The following is a 22,697-nucleotide window of genomic DNA, read 5'->3' on the forward strand; positions in this document are numbered from 1 at the left end:
TCTGCCCTCTCCCGGGCCAGAGCAGAAGCCGCCTGTGCCTCAGAGCCGTGGAAGCGTCTCAAATGTGCGCTTGGCGGTCACCAACCAAATGAGGTCCTTACTAACGCAGTCAGTGTCATGCTGGGGTATTAAAAGGGTTGTGATGCAGCTAAAATATATCACAGCGTGTGCGACCCTGTAAAAAGAAAGGGCCCGGTGGCCCCAGGCTCCTCAGAGAAGCCCCCGAACGGGCTGGGAGTGGGGGCTCCCTTCCTGTAGTGCGGAGCCTCCCGCGGCCTGGCAAGTCCAGGCTTCCTTCCGGGACACAATCCCGGGCTTCTAAGTTGCGGGCGCCCCGCCGAGCCAGGCAGCTCCCGAGGGTTTTTATTTTTTTATTTATTTTTAATTTTTTTTTTTTTTAAGTGAGGAGATGGGAGTGGGGATGTCGTGTCGCCTGCCAAAACAAGCAGCCCGACCCCGTCGCGGGTAAGGAAGATCACTTTTTCAGGACGTCTTCCATCCTGGCAAGCCACCTAGGTGAGGGCCCCGGGCTGGGATCCGCTCCTAATTACAGCGGAATCTCCCCCTCCATACTCTGAGGCTGCTGGGTCGCCCTCCACGTGACGCCTTCTTAGAGGCTGCATTCGCAGGGACTAACAAGGCCGCTGTCCCATGGCCAGGGTAGGGGAAACTAATTTTTCCCCTTTTCCAAAGCCTCTTCTCCCAACCACAGGGAGGAGAGTGGGGCACGTGTTCCGAGAAAGGCGGGGGTGGGGGTGAGGGAGAGTTTTAGCTACTTCTATAGAAGTTTCCAGAGGCGACTGAGTCCCCACCCCCAGGATTCCCTGAATTTGCACCTTCCCAGGGTGCAGAGCCCAGAGTTGTCCAGAGTGACTGCATAGCTGTTTGCTCTGGCAAGACAGCCCCCATTCTTAAAAGCTTGGCCAGAGGAAAGGCAGAGTTTTCTAGATTTGCCTTTGGGCTAAGAGACACTACTATATACACATCTGCTTCCTCTTCATTCTGTTCTATGCCTGCCCAACCTAGGCATGTGCCTTAGGTCTTGGCTGTACTCCTTTCTGCCCATCTACTGATATTAATTGAATTTCTCCAGAGTGAGGTTTCTTTTTGCTTCTATCATTTTTTCTTGCTAGTCCCCTTGGCCATTCTCTGGTTTTCTTACTCCCCAGCTGGCCTCCCATATGGACGTTACTGGCTTTCTTTACAGTTTAGCCCATCCACTTTATCTGCTTTTCCTTTTAGTACTAGCATTAGGGAAATGATACTGAATTGCTTACAAAGTAAGACTTGCAAGACTGCAGCTATGAGGTTGGAATTGGACAAGAAACCAAGCAAATATAGACATTGAAATGAAAAAAAGGAAAACAAGGAAACAAAAAGTAGATTAAATCACATCAGGCTACAAAAACAAGAATTAAGAGGCTTCTGCCCGCAAACTTGAGGTCCAAATGGGGAGACATGTCTGCACTGGGAGGCAAGGGAAGGAGGCTCCCTGATGAAAGTTTCTTATCTCTGGCTGGAATTGCACTGGAAGACTTAGGCTAGCAATTCCAAGCCTGAGTGTTTCTTTGGTCCAAGAGCATCTGGAGGGATAAGCAAATCAACCGCTAAGTCTAGAATTCGTCCTGTGGTTACCATATATCACTATGGAGCTGTTTGGTGATTGAAACTTCCTACCCTGGAAGCCTTCTGTGGCTCTCTACTGTTCTGGGTACCACTTTACTGTGCATCACCCTATGTCTACCAAGCCGAGCCCAGTCGGGCCCTGTCTTGTGCCTGAGCAGATTGTGTCCTGCTGGTCCTAGAGTCACCCTCACTTCCTGCCAGTTACAGGAGTTCTATTCTCCCAGTGTGCTGAAATAGAGAGCCCGGAGTCTTCCTGCCATGGAAGGCTTACCACCAACACCATCCCTCTTCTCGGAGTGAAGAGTGCCTCTGGACAACTGTTGCTTTTCTACAGAATAGGTTCTAGGAAGAAAAGACAACCTTTAGATGGTTTGATGGGGGTAGAGGAGGGAGGAAGGATGTCTTTGGATTTCTGTGGCGCCTATCATTTGGTGCCTGTTAAAGAGGACGCTGGGGGTTTTTTAGGATAGTTTTGCAGAAAATTGAACAAGCAAGGTTGGGAATTGTTCAGAATCCCACCCACTCTCCCCATACATACACACACTCCATCTATTGGTTCTCCGAAGATGTTCCCTGGGGCAAAATGCTTTGCAAGAACGTCTAGAAACAATCCTTGCCTAGATGGAACCAACTTAAGGTTAACGAATTATCCTCATTTGAAATCAAAATGGAATCCTCATTAAGTACACACTATTGTTATTGTTAGATCGAGTTTCAGCCTACTAGAAAGTTCGTTTAACATTGGTATCTGGCAGAGACAAGCCTCTTTTCCTTGGGAAAACTCATAAGGAAAGTAGCAGTTAGCTTGTTGACTTTGGTTTAATTTTTTTTTCAATTCAAAGATGTGCTTTAAGATCTTTTTTTTAAAAAAAAATCTCATCACGTTAGAGTTCGCATCATTGTAACCTAGTGAACTCATATCTGTGTATTCTGGGGGTAAATTCAGCGGAAGCATCTATTCTACCGCACTCCAGACGTGCTGGTGTGGTTTCCAGGAGGGGTTGGTGGTCCTGTCGGCAGGCGGCGCGCCACCGAGGTTGGTTGTTCCTGGCGCGGGAACCGGATGGAGTCACTGGCTGGGATGGGACAGGGTGGGGGCTTCTTGAGACAGAGTGGAGGGAGTGAGGCTGTGGGCTGGGCGTCAGAGAAGAGGCGACCGATAGGCGGGGTGAGCCCTTGGACAGGGGTTGCGCGGAGGCCGGGGGTTGGCTGTGGAGGCAGCAGGGAAGGTGAGGCCATGGTAAGCAGCTTCTCTCGGTCCTGGAAACCAAAAGTTTCCTTGATAAGAGACCAAGAAACAGCTTGAGATTTCAAGTGCCCACATTTCTTGTTGAGACCCCTGACAACCAATTGGGAACCGCTAGGCCGCGAAGCCCCCCCCCCGCCCCCCCCCCCCCCGGGTCTTTAGCAGAATAGCTGGGAGGCCGCAGAGTTGTCCCCCTGGCTTACTTCTAGCTTCTGCACCTTTGCTCCGCAGCCTGCCTGCTGGTCTCCCACACCAGGTAAGGGATGGGTGGCTCCAGCCCGCAAGCTTTAGCCCTGGGCAACACTTTCTTGTGGCCGTGCCTTTAAAAAACAAATTCGAGTTTTTCATCAAATCTTTTACCTAGTGTATTCTTCATTGCATGGCCATTAAGCAGCGCCAAGCAGAAGCACAATCAACAAGGTTTCTCAGTGACCTCTTTGCCGCCGCCCCCCCCCCACCACCACCATGGAGTCTCGATTTTCTAAGCAATTAAGTTATATATTCAACAGGAATATTCCATTTAAAATACGTTGGGACTAAAGACACACAAGGTCTGAGGCTAGAAGAAAATATTTAGTGCTTGCCTACAGATTCTGTCACCCATCATCTGCTCGGAATGCGCTCCGTATCTTTCAGCGTGTCCGGCTCTTATGATTGCAAATGGCCCTGTTTTCAAATGGAAATAAGACTTGCAAACTGATTATGTGTATTGAATCAGAATCACTCGCTAGATCCTCTTGTTTAAAATGTATTGAAAAAAGGATGATGGCTGCAGACCTCTGTAACCAGCTCCCTCTCTTCTCAGGGAGGTCGATCTATTTTGCAACTTTTTGCCATTTGAGCATGTTTCAGCCAGATAATTACGTTCCCATTGTGTTACCGGTCCAAAGCTCACACATGGTACACACACCACCTCCCAGCCATCTCCCAGGCCCTTTCCACTGGCATCACCCCCTCAATACAATGTATACACACCACACACTCATCCACCCCACCCCAACACTTTGAATCAGCTACAACCAGCACCTCTCAGCTGTCACAACCACCTACAGAATCCCACACACTGTCACCAGGTACAGTTTCTGTCCTCTCCCGTTCCTTCCTTTTCAGTCCCCTGTCCTCTCTTCTGTCTTTCCAACATGCAGACCCATGTACGTGAAAATCCCCAGCTTTCAGAACACAACTAACAAAATCTAAGTATTTAGCCATGTCAAGATTTTTCAACAGCTAATTTTCTGTTTATGTGGCATTGTAATCATTAGAAAGTGATTCATTCAGTAAGGTTAATGACCTTTATGCTACTTTATGCTACCACGGATCTGAAAGGTTTTCTCTTTACCCCCATCCAGTACTCGATTATAGACTATAAGTGGGTTGACTTTTCTGTTGATGTTGTTGTTGTCAAATATTTCCAAAAGGTTCTCCTTTTTGATGTCAGTATGAAACCAATGAACCATGTGGATGTGTGCAGAGATATCTGAGCTTTACTGTTGTATTGGATGTAAGTATGATACAGTGCACACTTCCAGGGTTTACTGCACTCAGGCCTTTGCTTCAGCATTCTTGTCAGGGAGCAGTGATACCAAAGAGCAGAAATCAACATTCCAGTTAATACTGAAGGGTGGTGAATAGTAATGAACTAGCTACAACTTCTGACTGCCTTGGCTAGAGGTGGGCACTTGCTTTGTGCACACCTGTAAAGGTAGAGGTTACAATTCTTTCTGAAGCCAAGTCAGAAGGGAAAAAAGAAGCCCTCACTGCCCAGCTCCTGGTCCCCTTGGTCCCCACTCAGGCCTGCAGACCTCCAGACACTTTGAAGTGGCCAAGAGAAAGGTTTAATCCTGTGTGGCTTCAGTATCTTCTCTGAAAAAGCCTGTCTCTGAACCTCTGTTTAGAGACCTGGTTCTCAGTATCTCAGGAAGCATCTTCCAAGACCCTAAAGAGTTTTCATTCTATACATAGGTATACTTGGTAGTTAAATATTACCCAGGTCTCCTGGGTTAGGGCAGAGCAAACAGCCAGCTCAGAGGAACCAGCTCTCAGTCCTCTTCACGTCATTACGGTAATTCCAGGTTTACATCTACACATGCACATTCAACCTTGTGTGTGCTGGGGAGATCAGGTAAACCAGCAGCATGAAAGCCAAATGAACCCTTGTTTTCCTAGAGCTTTGGACACCTTTGAGCACCATCATTGGGAGAGAATTAGAGGCAAGGTGGAGGCCGTCCAGTTCTGGGCAATTGTCCACAGAACTCCTCCAGAGCACAGCTGTAGGAGAAAGGTACCCAAGGACACTTTTCATGTTTTGACATTTCTGGTTTTGTAGAAATGAAATTATAAGCAATCACCAAAACCCTAGAAATGCAATGTTTACCTCTCCATCAACAATCTACAGTTACTGACAACCACGATCTAGCAATCAAAGACAGGTTTTCCAAAAATGTGCAAAATGGGGGTTGAGTGAGTTTGTCTTTTTTTCTTGTGGGACACATTCAGACCTGCCCTTGTATTTCCACTATAATATGAAAGCAGAAAGAGAGAGAACATTGGCTATAAACAAGGAGCAGAATAATTTATCTTGTTTTTGTTTTTTGTTAGTTTGGTTTGTTTCATTAGCCAGGCAGTAGCATTCATACTAACGATGTCTTTTAGTGGATGTTGTAAGTTCAGCGAGAGACAACAATTTGTGATATAGGTTGCAAAAAAAAAAAAAAAAAAAAAAAACCCTCACCCACAGCTGTGTCTCAGGCACCAAGTTCCATTTCTTTAAGCACAAATTTAACAATTTCCCAAACATGATTAGCTCTCTGGGGTTCCACATGACAATAAATAAACATTCCAGTTAAAATGGACAAATTAAAGATTTTTTTTTAATTTTTAAAGGAAAACTAAGTTTCAATTGAGGTAATGAATGTACTCAACTTTATTACATCTAACAGAATCTGTAAAATCCAATTCTATATTTAAAATTTTGTTTTGGAACATCTTAAAAATAGATATGTGTATATATACTTCTACATATACATACATTGACAGACATCTATTGTAAGCAACCACTTATCCCTATATACAGAGTGAGCAGAATCAGATGTGAATATTATGTTGGAAGAAGGAATTTCCTACTGCCTGAAATGTTTACATATATGTTTTATCATTCAGGCAAAGTACTACATTGGGCGGCAATTTATATTACAGTGTCCTGAAAATTACAAAAATAAATAAAACAGGAAATGTATTCAAATCTCACCTTTTTCCAAAACTTTGCTACAACTCATAATTACAAAGGCCATAAATGTTTAGGAAGCAGAGATGAAATGGGAAACACTGTCAAATGTGGGGAGGAACAGAAGCCCTGGACTATACATAGATACCCTCCAAATTGGGTATTAGGTCAGTATCAGAGAGAAAAGTAGCCGGCCACTTCAGCTATGGCTTCAGATGAGGCAAAAGCTATGCTGCCAAGTTACAGAGGCTGCTCTTCTTCCATTTCTTTAAGACTCATCAAAGAAAGCTCAGAAACCACTATTTGGGTGGGAATAGGGGTTCACAAGGTCCTTGGGCCACCCCTTCCATAAACACATACTTTATTCCCATCCATGGCAATTCCTCCAGTCACTTGGTTGGACAGTTTGCCTAGAGCCAGGTCACTCCTTCCAGAAACCACTCACTGAAGAGGCAGAAAACTTTCTGTGCTCCAAGTTAAGGCAGGCTTCCAAACTGGGCCCCCCAGAGGGTGGCCTGAAGCCTCAGGAACACAACTGCACGAGGAAGCACCCACCAGCCAGGAAGACAGGGAGGGCCAAAAGAAGCATCTCCTAATGGGGACCTGGCCAAGCAAGGAAAACATTCAGCTTCATTCCTCCCAATATCCATGCCACTACCTTCCATTTTCAAAGAAAGACATCTTTGAAGAAAACAGCCAGCAGACAACCTAAGAATCATATCATCTCAGATTCACATTTCCCAATGGACTTCCTAGTTCTCCACAAATAAAATCTCCCGCTCACTCAGGTTCCTCACTCTAATGATTGGGAGGTGGAAGCGTTGGAGGGGGGAGCTATGTCTAGAGAGACTGGAGACATCCGATCAGAATTCAAGGCAGCTTCTCTCAACTCTCTTGTTTATAGAAAATGAATGTCTGCCTGGCTTGCTTTAGTTCAGGAAAGGGGTCAGTCTTTATCAGCACGGTTCACACAGATTCTAGATTTTTTTTCCCTTATCTTAAATTGACCCGCTTTTAAGATAAAGACATAATAGAGAAAGTATTGACCTTACCTGGTCCCTAATGAGTTGGAAGTCAGAAAACCTCGCTCTCATTTCCTCTTATCTCGATCGCCTGGGAAGAGATTCGCGCTACCTTTTGTGCACTTTCGCCTTGAGATAGCCCCTCACCGACGCCCAGACGCCGCGGAGCGCGCGCGCGCTACGGGTGTGCGGCCTCTAAAGTCTGAGGATTCGTCCTGGGGTCTCAAAATCGAAGACTACTACGATGCTAGATCCAAGCCTTGTCGCTGGAGCTCCCTAGCACAACCTCGGAGGATATAAAATCCTTTGGAAAGCAAGCCGCTCCCCATGAAAGGCCAAGCCCTAAGCTGGGAAGTAGAGCTGCCTCAGGCTATGCCCTCCGACTGGAGCGCTGGGGGCCTCCCCCGCCTCCAGGACTAGGTGCCCAGAGCGAGTCTCGCCGAGGGGGCCCTGATGTGGCTGCGGACTCCAAGCTACTTCCCATCCCGCCAGCTCCTATCCCGAGCCACTGCCGGCTCTCCTGAGGCACCCGATGCCTTCACCCGCCTCCCATCCTTGAGGTGTCTCTGTTGTGGAAGCAGCAACACAGGATCCCTTCCTCCCCGCCTCTGGGCATCTCTGTTTGGTTCTTCACGCCTCCCAGAGCCCAGTCCAGTCCACGGACCGCCAGCTGAGAAGGCTGCTTTCCTTCCTGTCCTGCCCACAGGCCCACAGCTCGGGGTTCCCAGACTGGGGCGGGGGTGGGTAGCCGCTTTGGGATGCTAAACATCAAACAAACCAAGCCTGGGGTTTCAGGCCCTGAAGCCACTAGAGCGGCTCTCCAGGGCTCTCGAGATAGTCCTCCTGTTTACATGGCCGAGTGGGGGTGGGGTGGGGGATAGTAGGAAAGGGGGAGATGCTATCTGCAAAATCTCCCCCATTCCCGGAGCCTTTGGGGCCTAGGTTTGGGTGGGGTACTTTGGAAGGGGCAAAGTTTCTCGGGTATATCTGAACAAACTGATCTGCCCCCTCACGTGAGGGAAGTTTTCAACTTTTCCAGCACCTCAACGCCAGATGCATTCCCAGAATACTGATTTCTCTTTCAGGGAGGCCAGAAACTACCAGGACCCGAGTTGCTGGAAACCTAAAATAGGAGACTCCACGAGAGGAACCCTGCACACTCGTCAAGAGACGTTTAAGACTGCTTTCCAGGGCTACTTCCTGCAGCTGCAACGAATCCCTCAGCTAGGACCGGGAGCCAGTGGACCTGGACTGATTGATGGCGAGAGGCGGCGGAGGCCCTGTTTGTATAGGTCCCATCCGCAGACCCGGCTGAATTCACCTTTTCCCGGGACAAGTAAACAGACTTCAAACTAAGCCGGCGGGGAGAAGAATGTGTTTGATAGAAACTCCATCCTGTGATAAGGCCAAGAATATCACAGCACACTAAAACGGTGACTCCCAGGAACCGGCCCCCGGGTAGAAAACAGGCAGGGGGCAGCACAGTGGCGCGCGCCATGTCTCTGTCCAGGCTAGTCCCTTGCCCAGCCACCCTAAGCTGGGTGCCTTGTCACAGAAGGAAAGCTGCCCCTTACACAGCAAATGTTCAAACTTTTTGATTGTTTTCCCAAATGAAATGCCTCCTGAAATTTCCCCAAACCGGCTCACTCTTTAGACCCAACCAACCATCCTTTCAGAATCTTCATGTCCCACCTGGATATTGAAAACTTATCTCAGTAGCCAGGCCTGGTTTCTGAGGGAGAAAGCCCACACTAACCCCTAGTTCTAAGGCACACAGAGAGGCCTCCTCTGGAAGACAGTGAAAAGGACTGCTAGATGCCGGGCAGGCATTTCTGGCTTTCTGCTTCATTTACAAAGTCTTGGGGATAAAGCTGGGGATGTGGTGTGGGTATTGGAAGGGAAACTTGGAGACTAAATGAAATGGAAAGAAGAGGAAGAAAAGAGGGAGGGAAAAAAGCATGAAGGGGAAAAGAAAGTTGAAAATCTAGGCAAGGCGTGAATGCATGCCAAATATGAATCAATCTTCAACAACAAGTACTTCCAGACCTAGAGGAAAGTGCTAGGAGGGGCATCTTCCTGCAGTCTTTTAGACTGTCTTTTCTCTGTAGTTTCATCAGGGGTGACAGGAAAGGAATAACAGCCCATCCAAGGGACTATAATGTTTCTCTCTGATCACAAACATTTCTTCCACCACCAACACCCCTGGCTCACCACAGAAACCTCAATATTTCCCCCAACACATATAACTGAAAGCTGGGATCAGGAAATTAGAGATTGAAAAAAAAAGGAGCAAAAATTATTTTGTTGGGGGGGGGGGCAGGAGAAAGAGGCATCACTGCAAAGATTTAGAAAACAGAGATGGAAATCTCAGGAACAAAGAATAAAACCCCAGCTTTCAAAGTCCTGCCAGAGGGATCCTCATTCCAGCCATCTAGTTAAAGACACTGACCAAGGAGCAGCCAGGAGGGGAGGAAGTAGAGAGGTGGAGTGGGGGGCCATTGCTGATTCCTGAACAGGGATCACTGCCTCAAAACCAAAATAAAACCCTGAATGGCTTCCCTTTCGAAAACAGCCACCCACCAAATTCTAACTGTAAAAGAGCTTGGTTGAGGATTATAAATATTATGTTTGATGTTCATGTCTACAGAAATAATTCCTTCACCAGAAATGATAGCTCATTCAGGATTATTTCAAATGGGTATCCTGGACCACTGTTTTAAAACATTGGCTCAACTGTATAAGACCACAGTACATAGTTTTGAGGTTTCTAAAAACAAAAGCCTTGCTTTGAAAACAAGTCCTATGGTTTCTTTTTCTTCTTCTCTTCTTCTCCCTCTAGGGTAGAAGTAGTGTAGCTTTCTGTCCTCTATTACTGAGTAGCAGGGCTGCTCAAGATTTGATTCCACTCAATTGCAAGGTAGAATACAATTCCCTCTTCCTTCGGGACAGGAACTCTGGGCCTGGCCTCATTATCTAGTTCAGAATCCTTAGAGCTCAAATCCAAACAATTCAGATCCCATCAGGCCAAAGATGAGCCCCCCACTGCCACCAGCACTAAAAAAGCTATTTAAAGTCAAATCAAAACCAAACAAGAAGAAAGTTTTTTAATCAGAAAAAGAACCTTTTAATTTGTATAATTTATTAGAAGCTTCTTAGGAACTATATTTAAGCCAAATATCTACATAAGTTACAACAGAAAAAGACTGACGCTGCAAATACCAAACTGCCAAATAATATACACAGATTTGTCAATGCCCTTAAAAAAATGAGGGACTGGGGATGGGGAGTGGGTTTCTTTTTACAACAAAATGTACAGATTACTAAAAACTATGAATTTGTCCAACTTTTGACAGCATTTTACAGCTACAAGTTCACATCAAACATAAAACAATTTTCCAGAGGGACGGTCTGGGGCTGAACCTATAGGGCCAGAGGGCGTCTGGGAGGAGGCACTTCCTTTGTGTCAGTGACAAGTGGGTTATGTCCAAGAATCTTTCCTCTCCCCAGCACCCTTCTTAAAAAAAAAAGAAAGAAAGAAAGAAAAAAGAAAAGAAAAAGAAAAAAAATCTGGTATTTACAAGAGAGCCCACTTTGCTGTCAGAGTGTACCCACAGTGAAGTTTGAGATCTTTAGAGTCCAGAGCCATACCAGTGTACAGCCCTCTCCAAACTGTGCCCCGCCCCAGCGTGGGAAATCAATTTGAATCACGGAAAAGACACCCCAGAGCTGTTCTTTCTATGTCCTTCTATGTTTAAAGACTTCGTAAAGAATTGAATTTGCTTGGTTGATTTTTATTTTCTTTTTCTTTTTTAAAAAAATCCACAAATTTAGAAAGAAAGGAAGAGGGGGGAAAAGACGTCCAGCAGTTTGGCCTTTGTGTATTTTTCCTCGGTCTAAACGCTGACAGGTTCTTAAGAAAAGTAGAAGCGCGTGGAGCAGCGGGTGTATGGTGGTCTGTGTGGCGGGCAGAGGGGAAGCGGTGAGGCAGCGCGCCGGGCTAAGGCGGGCGGAGTGTCCTCTCACCAGGTCCGACCGTATAGCAAGGTGGAGCAGGACATGGTGCCATAGTCCGAGCCTGAGGAGTTCAGGTGGGACAGGCTGGAGACCTGGCCCTGCAGCGCTGCGGGACTGGCTGCGTGGTGCGCCAGGTCCGGAGACTGGCCTGCGCTGCCAGGCTGGTGGCCCGGGTGTGCCCCCAGGCCCGCGCCACCGCTGCCGACCGAGATAGCTGCTGCTGCCGCCTGGGCGGCCTGAGCCTGCTGCTGCGCCTGCTGTTGTGCGTGGCCTTGTAGACTGGCGGCGCCCGGCGCCTGGGCGCCAGCCTGGCAGGGTTTGCCGTCTTTCACTAGGACCGGCACTGCCACACGGCGCGGCGACTGCTGCTGAGCCTGCTGCTGTTGTGGGCAACCGGCGCCCCCGCCGCCACCCCCGCCGCCGCCGCCGCCGCTGTCCTGCTGCAATTGCTGTTGTGCTGCTTTGTCCTTGGCTTGGCGCTTCATTTTGTAGCGGTGATTCTGGAACCAGATCTTGACCTGCGTGGGTGTCAGGTGGATCATGCTGGCCAGGTGCTCGCGCTCCGGCGCCGACAGGTATTTCTGTTGTTTGAAGCGTCGCTCCAGCTCGTACACCTGAGCCTGGGAGAAGAGCACCCGGCGCTTCCGCCGCGGCGCGCTGGGCAGCGGGGCCATATTCTTGCTCACGTCCCCCAGCGAGCCCAGGCCGCCCATGCCGCTCATGTTCATGCCGCTCGCCGGGCCCATGAAGCGAGAGACTGTAAGCGACAAACGCACAGCGTCGGCTGGGACCGGGCGGGTTCAGGCCAACCCTACCTTCAGCGCCCTTGGCCCACCCGGTCCAACCCCGACGGCGCCCTCCTCACCCAGGCCTACTGCTCGGCTCCAGAGGTCTAGCCGCGCCGTCGAAGGAGCTCGCGGCTTCAACCCTGGCTACCCCCCTCAGAACTCTCTTTTGACTCAAAAAGCGCAGTGGGGGAAAGGCCGCTCCTTTTGTGCCCAAGCCGGATGTGAAGCACAGTGTTAGCCCGCCACAGGCAGAGGACAGAGCTCAGAGCCGGAGTTGGGGTCCAACAGTAGACCCCAACTTTGGGAAGTAACAAGAGCAGAGTGTTCACTTCAGAAACTCAAGCCCCCAGACGTTTTGCCTCTGCTGTCGGTCCCAGTGAAGGCACCAGCTCAGGCCATTTAGAGCCCCCTGCGGAACCGCGCGCCCTCCTCCCTGGCCAGACTCCGCTAGAAAGCGGGCCAGGCCGGGCGCCTAAATGCGTCCCAGCAGGGCGGCCTAGCTCCTGGCCAGGCCTTGCCTCTCCATGCGCTGCTCACCCTTGCTCCCTCAACTCGGGGGTGGCTTTGATCGGCTCTCAGAGGTCTTAGGCGCGCAGCAGAGCTGCCAGTTAGCCGCGCCTGGAGATGCTTAGTAGAAGCACCTGTTCACAGGACCAGCGTTACCAAGTGTCTCTTCTTGGATCCCCAGCCCAGCAGAAGGAAGAATCCCCAACTCCTGCACCCATCTCCCAGGCGCCGCTGCCAGGCTGCCCACCCTGATGCCTAGCTCTCAGCCGGACCCCTCCACGCCTCCTGTGCTCAGCCCGCGGCCCCGCAGTGGGGCGGCCTCACTTACTGGCGGGGAAGCGCGGGTCTGGGTTGGCGCCGTACCATCCGGGGCCGGAAGCGCTGTTTCGCATGGTGTCCTGGTAGGGCGGCAGCTCGCTCATGTTGCCCAGGTTGCCGTTGCAGTAGCCCCCCACAGCGGAGTGCGAGAGCTGGGGCACCCCCGCCGCCGTCATGTGGTAGGCGGCGGTGACGGCGCCGTGGTGCCCCACGGCGTGCTGCTGCATAGCCGCGGCCGGCGGTGCCGCCTGGCCCTGCCTGTACGCCGCTAGCGGAGCCCCGAGGCCGCCGCCCTCCATGCCCACTTTCTTGTAGCTTTCCTCCAGGGGACTCAAGATGTCAGACACTGAGAACGGAGTCGTGTGCTTTGGACTCATCGACATGATTCGGCGGCGGCTGGAGGAGGAAGGAAGAGGAGGAAAAAAAAGGGAGAGGGGGAAGGCGAAGCTTCGCTACTTTTTTTTTTTCTCCCTTTGCCAAATATTCTGGTGTTACCTTAACGCCGATCTTGTTGGATGTACACGTAACGGAGTGGACCGAGTCCGCCTTAATTGGCTTGAGTGGAGGCTCGGGGGCTGCCTCGCGTTTGTTTTAGCCCGGCGCCAGGTTTTAGGCAGCCACCAGAGGCGGGGCATAAGCGCTAAAGCAACAAGACAATAGAAGCCTACATCTTGCCCGAGATAATTAGCTTACATGCTGATGACAAGGTAAACACCTTTAAGTTTCACTTGTCAGGATTTTTAGGTCTCAAAGAGGGAGGGAGGGACAGAGAGAGAGAGAGAGAGAGAGAGAGAGAGAGAGAGAGAGAGAGAGAGAGAGACCCAAAGCATTTCTTTCCCTCTCCCCTAGACACCCCCATCCCCATTTTTTTGTGGGGTGCCGGCAGCGCACGGGGAGGAGGCGGGGGAGGGGAAGGAGGAGGGGACCGAGAGCTGGGAAGGCAGGAGGTGGGGTGGAGAGTAGCCGAGGAGGAGGGATGGGGAGGAAGGAAGGTGAATACTGCTTTGCAACCAACTTGAGGAGTTACAAAGTGGAACCACTTTCCAATTCGGTCGGGGTTCCCCAGGAAGGGACAGGTCTTTAGGAGGAGGGGGCCGAGGGACGGGGTGGGGGTTTCACCTGAGCCTGCTGGGGCTGCTCCTCCCTCCCGCCGCGGCCTCCCAGCCCCGCGCCTTCCCACTGCCTCCGGACCACATCGGGCTTCGCTGCGCAGAGCCCCAGTCGCCACCAAATGAGCGAGCGAGTCTGGGGACGAACCCTGGGGCCGCACTGTTGGTCTACGTGTCTGTCAGTCTGTCTGCCTCTTCTGCCGCCGTCAGAGGGACACCTCTGCTCCCCGCCCCCTTTCCCCTTACCGGAGAGAATCCTAGCGGGCGGAGGGGGAGCTGAGTAAGGGAACAACTGCCGCCGGGAGGCTGTCGCGGATCCCCGCGCCTCCCCCCACCCCCAGCTCAGGGCTTCTTAGCGGGCCACCCCCCATCACACCCCCACACCCGCACGCTGTCTCCCCACCTCCACCCCCGGTTGAGGCAAGCACACCAGTAGCCTCCTGAGCTAGGAAGATGGGGAACGACTAACATGAGAGTCCATCACTGAAGTTGTCCCTGGTTGACAAACCTGGTGTCCCTGACCCTGGCCCATTGTCTGGACACTCAGGATTCTGGGGCTGGAACCGACTTTCAGAGGACCTCATAGCCTCAGAACCAGAGAGGAGAGCCTCTCTGTTTTCCCCTTGGGGGGCTTCCAGAGGACACCGGCAACCGGCGGCGAGAGAGCCCTCTCGCCTGTACTCGGGTGGAACTAAACCTGAACCCTGGCGGGACCCGCTGACCGGGAGGGGGCGAATACCCTGGCGCTGGCAACCTAACGGGCGGGAGGCTGGGCTGAAGCTCTCCTCCGCCCCGGAGCTCAGCCATGCAAAAGTGCACTTGCTTCCCCGGGAATAACCAAATATCTTTGTTTAAAGTGGCTGCGTAAATGGCCAGTCGCTTTGTGGCCACGCTGGATATTAGTAGATGAGGATCATTCTACTTCAATTGGGCACCTCTCATCCTGCGAGCAAGAAACTGCTTAGGAGGAAGTGGGTTTCCTGTCTGAGCGTTCCCAGGCTTCAAGTGTGAGCCCCGCGCCTTGAGGGTCCTTGGGCGCCTGGCGAGGGGGAGCTGTGGGCTGCGCTCCCCAGCGGGGCCGGGGGCGTCAGATGCGTGGCTCTGGCGGTCCGGGATCTGCAGCAGAGTTGACTACCCGCGGCATGGCGCAGATTTTGAGACCAACTTAGACTTTCCCTCTTGGATTTTAAACGCTTTCGTTGTTTGTTTTTGTTTTGCTTTTTCTTTGGTGGTTTTAGCTTTCTCACTGCGCTGGGGACTGAGAGGGCGGAGCGCTTTCCGGACCGACTGATGCCTCCAAGATACTTCGGAGGCCAGTCAATGAAGCTCCTCGAATTTTTTTGTTTCCTTGTTTTATTTTCCCTCCTTGTAGTGAGGGAACTCCCAATAATAAACAAGCAGGTTTTATCTACTTAATTCAGCAGGTTAAACTCCTTTTTCATTAATAGCAATTATAGTAGTGAAAGTTATTCTGTTTGCTTTTTAAGATCTCTATCCTCTCCTTGAAGAGTGTTCTGTACTCCTTCAATACAAAGCCAACTTCTATACTAACATTCGCTTTCCTCACCACCTACCTCATCCCCCACCTCACTCCCAGACCTCCCACCTGGACCCTCGTTTTTACAGGACCCCCACAGTGGCTTTGGGGCAGGCAACCCTGCATTTTCGTGCAGAGATGCGCTTGCAACACGCGTGGCTAAAGACAGGTGCAAAGCTGGGCCCTGCACCGGTCTTTCCCAGGGGCTTCTCTGGGGGGCGCTCTCAGGAAGAACTCAAACCACATCAGTTGTGCTTTGGTCAATGTAATGTCTAAGGTGTAGGAAGGGAGGCGTCGTGGGGTTCAAGTGCAAAAGTTCCGGTAAAGCGGAAAGCGGATTTTGACTGTAGGCGCAACACAGATGGGCCCAAATCCAGAATGGGGTCTTATCTGGAAGGTGGAGTGGGTTTCCCAGTTACTCATCTTCTATCTCTTTCTCTCTCTCTCCATTATTTCATACGTGGTAAATGTAGGAAACACCAAGCGTCCAATGTCGTGCACCTCTCCCTCAATGCCATTTAGAAATGGTGATAATTCTTCGACATTTTTTAAATGAGATTCAAATAAGATCCAACATATCAAAGTGCTTTCAAAGCCTTGACATTTTTAAAGCTCATTGCCAGAACCCCAGATTTCTGTAGTTAGGATGCCGGACCTGAGTGAAGAGTTTGATGACTCTTCCACAGCCCCGGAGTTGTGCCTCCTCAACTTTCCTCCCTAGGCAGCTTAGCTCCAGCCCCGCAGCAGGCCCTGGATGCATGTGGCTGGCAGCTTCTCGGGGCTAAGCCTCCAGTAGAATCAGGGTCTCAGATCTGGAAGACACCCTACTCCTGAGCCACCTGGACCGTGGCGGTGGGTGGGATTGGGGCGCAAAGCAAGAATTAGAGCTCAAGGGGTGGAGCGGACAACGGCTTCGCTCTCTCCCTGAAATTAGGACTACGTTTCTATCTTCAGCTGCTGACGTGGCAACAGCCAGCTCCAGCCTAGTCTAGACCTCACCTGAGACTTTCCTGCTGGCTCCCAGCATCCCGGGCCCCAGGCTTCTCTCCCACGTGTGCAGGTTCATACACACCCACCGCGCCGCATTCTTTCCCCCCCCCCAGCACGCTGCACTGCTAAGGATAAGCCCAAAGACCCCGGGGCCTTGTGGGGAAAAGGCAAATATGTGTATCTCTGGGCTTGTCCAAGCAAAGACCTGTGAGTCCTTTCTCTGGCCCCAACACCTTTTTCTGACCAAAGAGCATCCTTTCTTCCTATCTCCTCCCTGACTCATCCTGAATAGGGCAGATTCGAGTTAAATCGGTGTTTTCTCCACGGCTGCCGGTTATAGCCGAGAATCCAGTCTGCTTCTCCCGTCCCGGCCCTCGCTTCTTCCTTGGCCCCGCAACTAACTTGCTCCCGAGTGGAGTAGATGCGGTGGGGAGCCGGCAGAGCAGAGCCCAACGCTGGCCTCTCCTCGAGTTTCCCAGACGCTTTCTCCAACGACTGTTGGGCTGCACCGCCCTATCCTGCACTGCAATCCTCTGGGGTGGAAATGGAAGGATAGGGCGCTGCCTATGAAGATCAGACTCCCTCAGAAGAAGAGAGTCATGCCCTCGGGCCTTACGGGTGCGAGAGCTCGCTATTCTCTAGGGTCAAGCCTTCCAGTTTTGGTCTTGGGCACTCTGCCTCCCTGGCAGCAGGTCAGCCAGGAATCGAGGAGCTGCGGAGGCACAGGCCCAGTCCTAGAGGTGCTGAATGGCCATCAGCCTTTACACCCACAGGGAGGCCAAAGGGAGATTCCCTTCTTTCCCTCCAGTGTCACTTTGAGAGACAAGAACAGAGAGATCATTATAGAAGGCTAGTTCTGTAACTCCAACGGGTGGGATGTTGAGGAGGAAACACCAGTCTCACCTCCCTGCTACCCTTCCCTGACTTGCTTTTTCCAACTCTTTTATAATCCTTTATATCTCCGGAGGGCAATAAGTGTGTTTCCTGTTGGTGTTTTGCTCAAGTTTTATCAAAATTCATGATTCATTCAACAAATATTTATCAGGCACTATACTGGGTTAGAAAATTCAGCCTTCAACAATCTTGATGAAATTACTCCCCATATAGAATTTACATGTTAACAATAAATCTTCCCAGTAATATGTAGTTTGTGACAAGTGTTACTGAATATCCAATCCAGATAGGGTTGTAATGAAGTTTTGTGGTGGGGGGGGGGGTGGTTTGCACTGTTTCCCAATTTTCTTAGTGCTCTCTCCAAGGTTGTGGGATGAACCCATGAGTAAAAGTTAGAAATCTTGGAGTTTGAGCCTTGGCTTCACTATTTTTCAATTGTGCAGTATAACTCTTGTAGGTTCCCATCATATCCTGGAGCAACCTCCATCACAAGCAGATTAAACTATTGTGTTTTCTGACTCCCGTCGTCCAGGACAGACCCTTGTCTCGAGAAATGCTAAAGCCCCCAGTGCCTCAAAAAATATTATGGGAACAAAGCTGTTTCCTCACCTGCAAAAATGGTTGTAACCTGCCCTGTGTATCTTATTGGATTGTTGTGCTAGGGCCTCAGATAATTCAGGAAGAAATCCTGTGCCTGAGTTGTCCAACAGAAGTTCTTCCTTCTGATTCTATATTTTGGATTTAAAGAAACAGTAAACCTCTGACCCTCTGTTAGAGGGAAGCACTTGCAACCCTCTTTTGCTCCAGCAGGTCTCCTTTGGCTGTAGGCTCCACTCTGGGCTGAGGTGGGCTCAGGAATTCTGTCAGGCAACCGCTCCCAGAGTCCAAGTCAGGCATGAAACCGGGAGCTGGGGTTGATACTTGCCATTCCGGAGATCCAAGGAGCGCCTTTAAAAGATATCTTCCTGACTTCTGCTCCCTGAAAGATCTCACAGGGTGCTTCCATCTGCCTACCTAGGCTCCAGAACTGAAAACATCTGGAGCGTCTGCGGAGGCACGGCCCCCAGCAGGACAGCTTTCGCAGAGGTGCATAAAAGAGATTCCTATATTTCTTTCTCTCTCTCTCTCTCTCTCTCTCTCTCTCTCTCTCTCTCTCTCTCTCTCTCTCTCCTTGTCCTAACCATCTAGGACCTTTGAGAGACTTTCCTTTTAGGAACACTTATCTTAAGTCATGATCTCTAGGAAGACCGGGAATGGAATGGGGTGCTGTGGGCGGGGGGCGGGGCAGGGGATACTTGAGGGCTGCACTGAAATCCTCTGCGATGGAAATGAGGGTGCTAGGGTGCTGCCTATGAAGATCACACTCCCTCAGAGGAAGAAAGTAACGCCCTCAGGCCTTTGGGATGCAAGAACCCGCTATTCTGTAGGGCCACGCCCACCTAAAGGTGAAAAACTCTTTAAAAAGGTCTGTTTCCATTCCATAAGGTTCAAACCTAGTTCCAACTCCTCTCAATATTCAGTCTTTACTCTCTCCACCAACTCTAGGACGCCCCCTGGTGGGAAGGGGCTGAGGGCAGAAGCGATTTTGGAGAATGGGCTGGGAAGTGAGAGAGAAAGGGTACGCAGCACTCAGCCCTCCCTTGGAAATGCGGAGAAACCCAGACCTGTAGCGTCGGGGGACGCCGATCTGAAGACGCTTGTGGATTCAGCGCGACTCTGCAGCAAAGCAGACATACAGAGAAATGGCTTCTTCCTAGCAATTCTTCTTCTTCTTCTTCTTTCAATGTGGTGCTGGGGATTGAACCCAGGGCCTTGTGCATGCGAAGCAAGCACTCTTCCAACTGAGCTACCTCCCCACCCAACCCACCTCTCAGCTCTTCTTTACTATTTAAATCAAGACTCTCTAAGCCGGCCAAAGAGTGGACGGTGACGACTCCGTGATCCTCTGGGCAGCCCCCATCCTAAGGGGCAGGGACATCCACAGAGGCTCTTTCAGATGTGTATAGCTCCAAGGAAAGTTTTTCAAGTGCTTCTGAGATCTAAATGACAGATTCTAGAAGAATCTTCGTGAGGGCTTGGCTCTTTCCCTCCAGGGCCTGTGCATCCTCATCCGAAATATGCAGTGTTTTTTTTTTTTTTTTTTTTTTTTCCTGCCCTCCATCCACCACAGACCGCAGTGCCAACCGTGAGCCTTCAGTGTCTGCATTTCCCGCGGAGTCGCAGCCGCCCTGGGGTTCCTATCTCCGCTTCTTGCCTCCTTTCTGACCTCCCACCTTTGCCCTTTCTGTTTCTGCTCCTCAACACTTTGGCCAGGAAAAGGTTCTGGTGGCCGCAATATACGCTTTCTGGGCCGGCTCCGGGACTTCTCCAGGTCTGGGGTTTTCTGTGACTTGACTTAGGCGACATTTCCTCCTCCCGGCGGCGGACTTGAGGTTTGACAGTTTGCGGACCGAGGCAATCCACAGCGCCCTCTACCGGCTACATGGGATCTGCAACGTTAGAGTCCTAACGGAGAGTCTTTTTTACTAGGTCCAGGACAAAAAAATACTGATAAGTTGTCGAAGACTAGTAGTGGTTAACCTACCACTCATTTATTCACCCTAACCATTCACCATATTATCCACCCAACTGCATGTCAAGCTCCCCATAGGGCCATCCTGCGATATAGATTATGTCACTGCGATATAGATTATGATTGACTTCAGATCACCCAGCCTCCTGCACCCACTGTTTGAAAGATCCTGTGTGTATATCAGGGCCATAGGAGATCCCGTGATACCTAAAGTCCTCATCTAATTATGCTTGGCCTTGGAATTTTGTTATGCCCCATTTCCTCTCTGAGGATAATAGGACATATGGACAGTAGCTTGCACTTTCTGCATTTCCAAAGCCTGGAGAAAGCAGTAGATTTTCTTGCTTGGCAGCCTGACCTGAGGAGACTTTGCCTTGTACTGAAGCAGTAGGATCAAAGTCCCTAGAAAATAGTAGAGCAAGAAAATCTCTGGGACTAGCTACAGTTAGGTGGATGTATTCCAGTCTCCAATCTCTAGCACCCATTTATCCACATAGGCTCTCCTCCAAATTCTTCCCCCACTCTTTGAACTCCTGTCAAAAAAGAATCCTCTTCATCTTCCCCATCCCATCCCACCCAATATGCCTAAATCACACCGTAGCTCAATATATGTCTGCAGAGTAAATGCAAGAATGTCTGGTCACATTAATAATACAAAATCATTCCAATAAGATGATTTGCTATGATTTGTGTCATACGTATTTATGTTCTTTTTGGGTAGACCGTAAGCTTCTTGATTTTAAGGGCTATATCAAAACACTTAGACAATGTTCCCAGAAATGTACCCAGTGGTCTGAAGCATTTGGTGCTATTAATCACTCCATGCTCAAAATTCTCCCATTGACTTCAGAGTTACCACTCTTTCATGGTTCTCCTCTGTCTCTTGATATTTTATTCTCAGAATCCATTGCAGACTCCCGTTCTGCTTTGTATACCCATCCCCGTGGATCTTCAACTGCCACCTATTGCTGATGATTCCCAAATACTTCCCAGCCAACCTTTATCTAGAGCTTCTGACTAATATTTCCACTAAAATATCCCCATCTGAACTTATGAACACTGCCTTGTGCTTGCTTCTTATTTTGTGTTCTTGATGTAGATGATTAGCATGAGCCATTCCCACCACCCCACTACCCCATAAGCTCCTGTTTTAGTCAGCTCAGACTCCATTAAAAAAAAATACCACAGGCAGTTTCCACAGTTGACATTTTTTTTTCACAGTTCCAGAGGCTGGTAAGTTTGCAGGTTCAGCAAGATTCATTTTCTCGTGAAAATTCTTCCTAGTGTGTAGATGGCTGCCTTCTCCATGTGTCTTCACATAGTAGGGGGGAGGTTGAGAAAAAGGGAGAGAGGCATTTTTTTAAAATAAGGCCAGAGCTTGTTGAATTACGTAGAATATGTGCCTTCCAAAATTCAGATATTGCCAACATGATAGGATTAAGAATGGAAACTTGAAGAGCTTATAAACCATGGGGGCTTCTTTTTGGTTAATGGGATTAAGATCTTATAAAAGAGACTCCTTGTAGCATTCAGCTAGCTTTCTCTTGTACTCTTCTGCCATGTCATGACACAGCATTTCTTCCCTCTGGAAGATACAACAAAGGGCCTCACAAAATGCTGGCAATTTTATCTTGAATTTCATAACCCCTAGAACTATGAGAAAAAAAAATTCTAGTTTTTTAAACTACCCAGTCTCAGGCTTTCTGTTATAGTAACACAAATGGACTAAGACACCTCCCAAAGATTCTATCTTCAAGTACAGTCATGTTGAGGGTTAAGGATTCAATATTAGAATTTGAGGAGGACACCATTCAGTCCATGGAAATTCCCAAGGCTTTCTTCTTCATTACTTAATGATTATAAAGTTATTTCAATTCAGATGTCTCCTAAGTTCAGCCCCACCCCTCATAACCACTCTTCTTTCTCTGTCTTAACTACAGCCCTCCATCATCCACTGTCTCATCATTTATCTTCTGCTTCTACTGTCAGGCTTTAATCCACAACCCAGTCTGTAAGACAGAGTTCAAGCTTTCTTTCCTCTTGGCTCCCTATCTAGCCCTTTAAAATCTACTCTCCACCTGCTATAAATTTTTCATGTTTTCCCCCATTCATACAGCTTTACTGGAGTATAACTGATATGCCTTAAACTACACATATTCATAGCATAAAACGTGTAAGTTTTAAATGTTTTATATCTTATTATAAAAGATCATGTATATGTGAAATATATGATATATGTATATAAGCTTTGACAATAATATATATTATATATTGAGGTTTTCTATTTCTTTCTGGGAGAATTTTGGTAGTTTGTTTCCTTCAAGGAATTTGTCTAAGGTGTTGAAATTATTAGCATAAAATTACTCATATGAACTAATTCCTTATTATCCTTTTAGTATGTGTAGGGTCTTTAGTTATGTCATCGTAACTTTATTGCTGCTATTGGTAACTCATGTCTCCTTTGTCTGTTTCTCCCTTTCTCTTGAAAAATCTAGCTAGAACCTCCAGTTTCTCAATTTGCTTTGTGTTTCACTGCTTTTTGCATTGTTCTTCTGTTTTTCATTTCAATGATTTCTACTCCATCTTTACTATTTCTTTTTATTCTGCTAACATTGTGTTTAATTTGTTCTTTTCCTATTTTGTGGAGACATGGAAGTAGAGGTTATTGAGTGAAGACTATGGTAGTTTCCTGTGGCTGCTGTAAAAAAAAAAAATTACCACAAACTCAAAGTTTTAAAAGAATAGAAATTTATTTTCTCACAGTTCTGGGAGCTAGAAGTCTGAAATAAAGGTTATTCTGTTTTCTACCTCTTCCATATTTGGATGACTTTTGACATTCCTTGAGTGTGAC

At 49.0% G+C, this 22,697-nt stretch overlaps 1 protein-coding gene across 2 annotated transcripts; it reads right to left on the reverse strand.

Moving 5' to 3' along the window:
* Positions 1 to 11,136: 11,136 nt before the first annotated feature.
* On the reverse strand, positions 11,137 to 13,940 carry Nkx2-1 (NK2 homeobox 1). 2 transcript variants are annotated; one of them, XM_027929834.2, is made up of 3 exons: positions 13,864 to 13,940; positions 12,755 to 13,140; positions 11,137 to 11,888 (listed from the first exon to the last, which is right to left on the reverse strand). In XM_027929834.2, exons 1-3 carry the CDS (start codon positions 13,938 to 13,940, stop codon positions 11,137 to 11,139), a joined length of 1,215 nt encoding a protein of 404 aa, XP_027785635.1. The 2 variants fall into 2 exon arrangements, with proteins under 2 accessions (XP_027785635.1, XP_071463196.1); XM_071607095.1 differs by lacking the exon at positions 13,864 to 13,940 and adding an exon at positions 13,240 to 13,379.
* Positions 13,941 to 22,697: the final 8,757 nt, after the last annotated feature.

The sequence above is a fragment of the Marmota flaviventris genome, chromosome 2, assembly GCF_047511675.1.
Source record: "Marmota flaviventris isolate mMarFla1 chromosome 2, mMarFla1.hap1, whole genome shotgun sequence".
Lineage (NCBI taxonomy): Eukaryota > Metazoa > Chordata > Mammalia > Rodentia > Sciuridae > Marmota > Marmota flaviventris.

Coding starts and splice junctions, on each gene's coding strand:
- Nkx2-1 (XM_071607095.1), bottom strand. CDS start 13,379: ATGCCCCGCCTCTGGTGGCTGCCTAAAACCTGGCGCCGGGCTAAAACA. Junction 13,141..13,239: donor CCAACAAGATCGGCGTTAAG/GTAACACCAGAA, acceptor TTCCTCCTCCAG/CCGCCGCCGAATCATGTCGA. Junction 11,889..12,754: donor AGACCCGCGCTTCCCCGCCA/GTAAGTGAGGCC, acceptor TGTCGCTTACAG/TCTCTCGCTTCATGGGCCCG.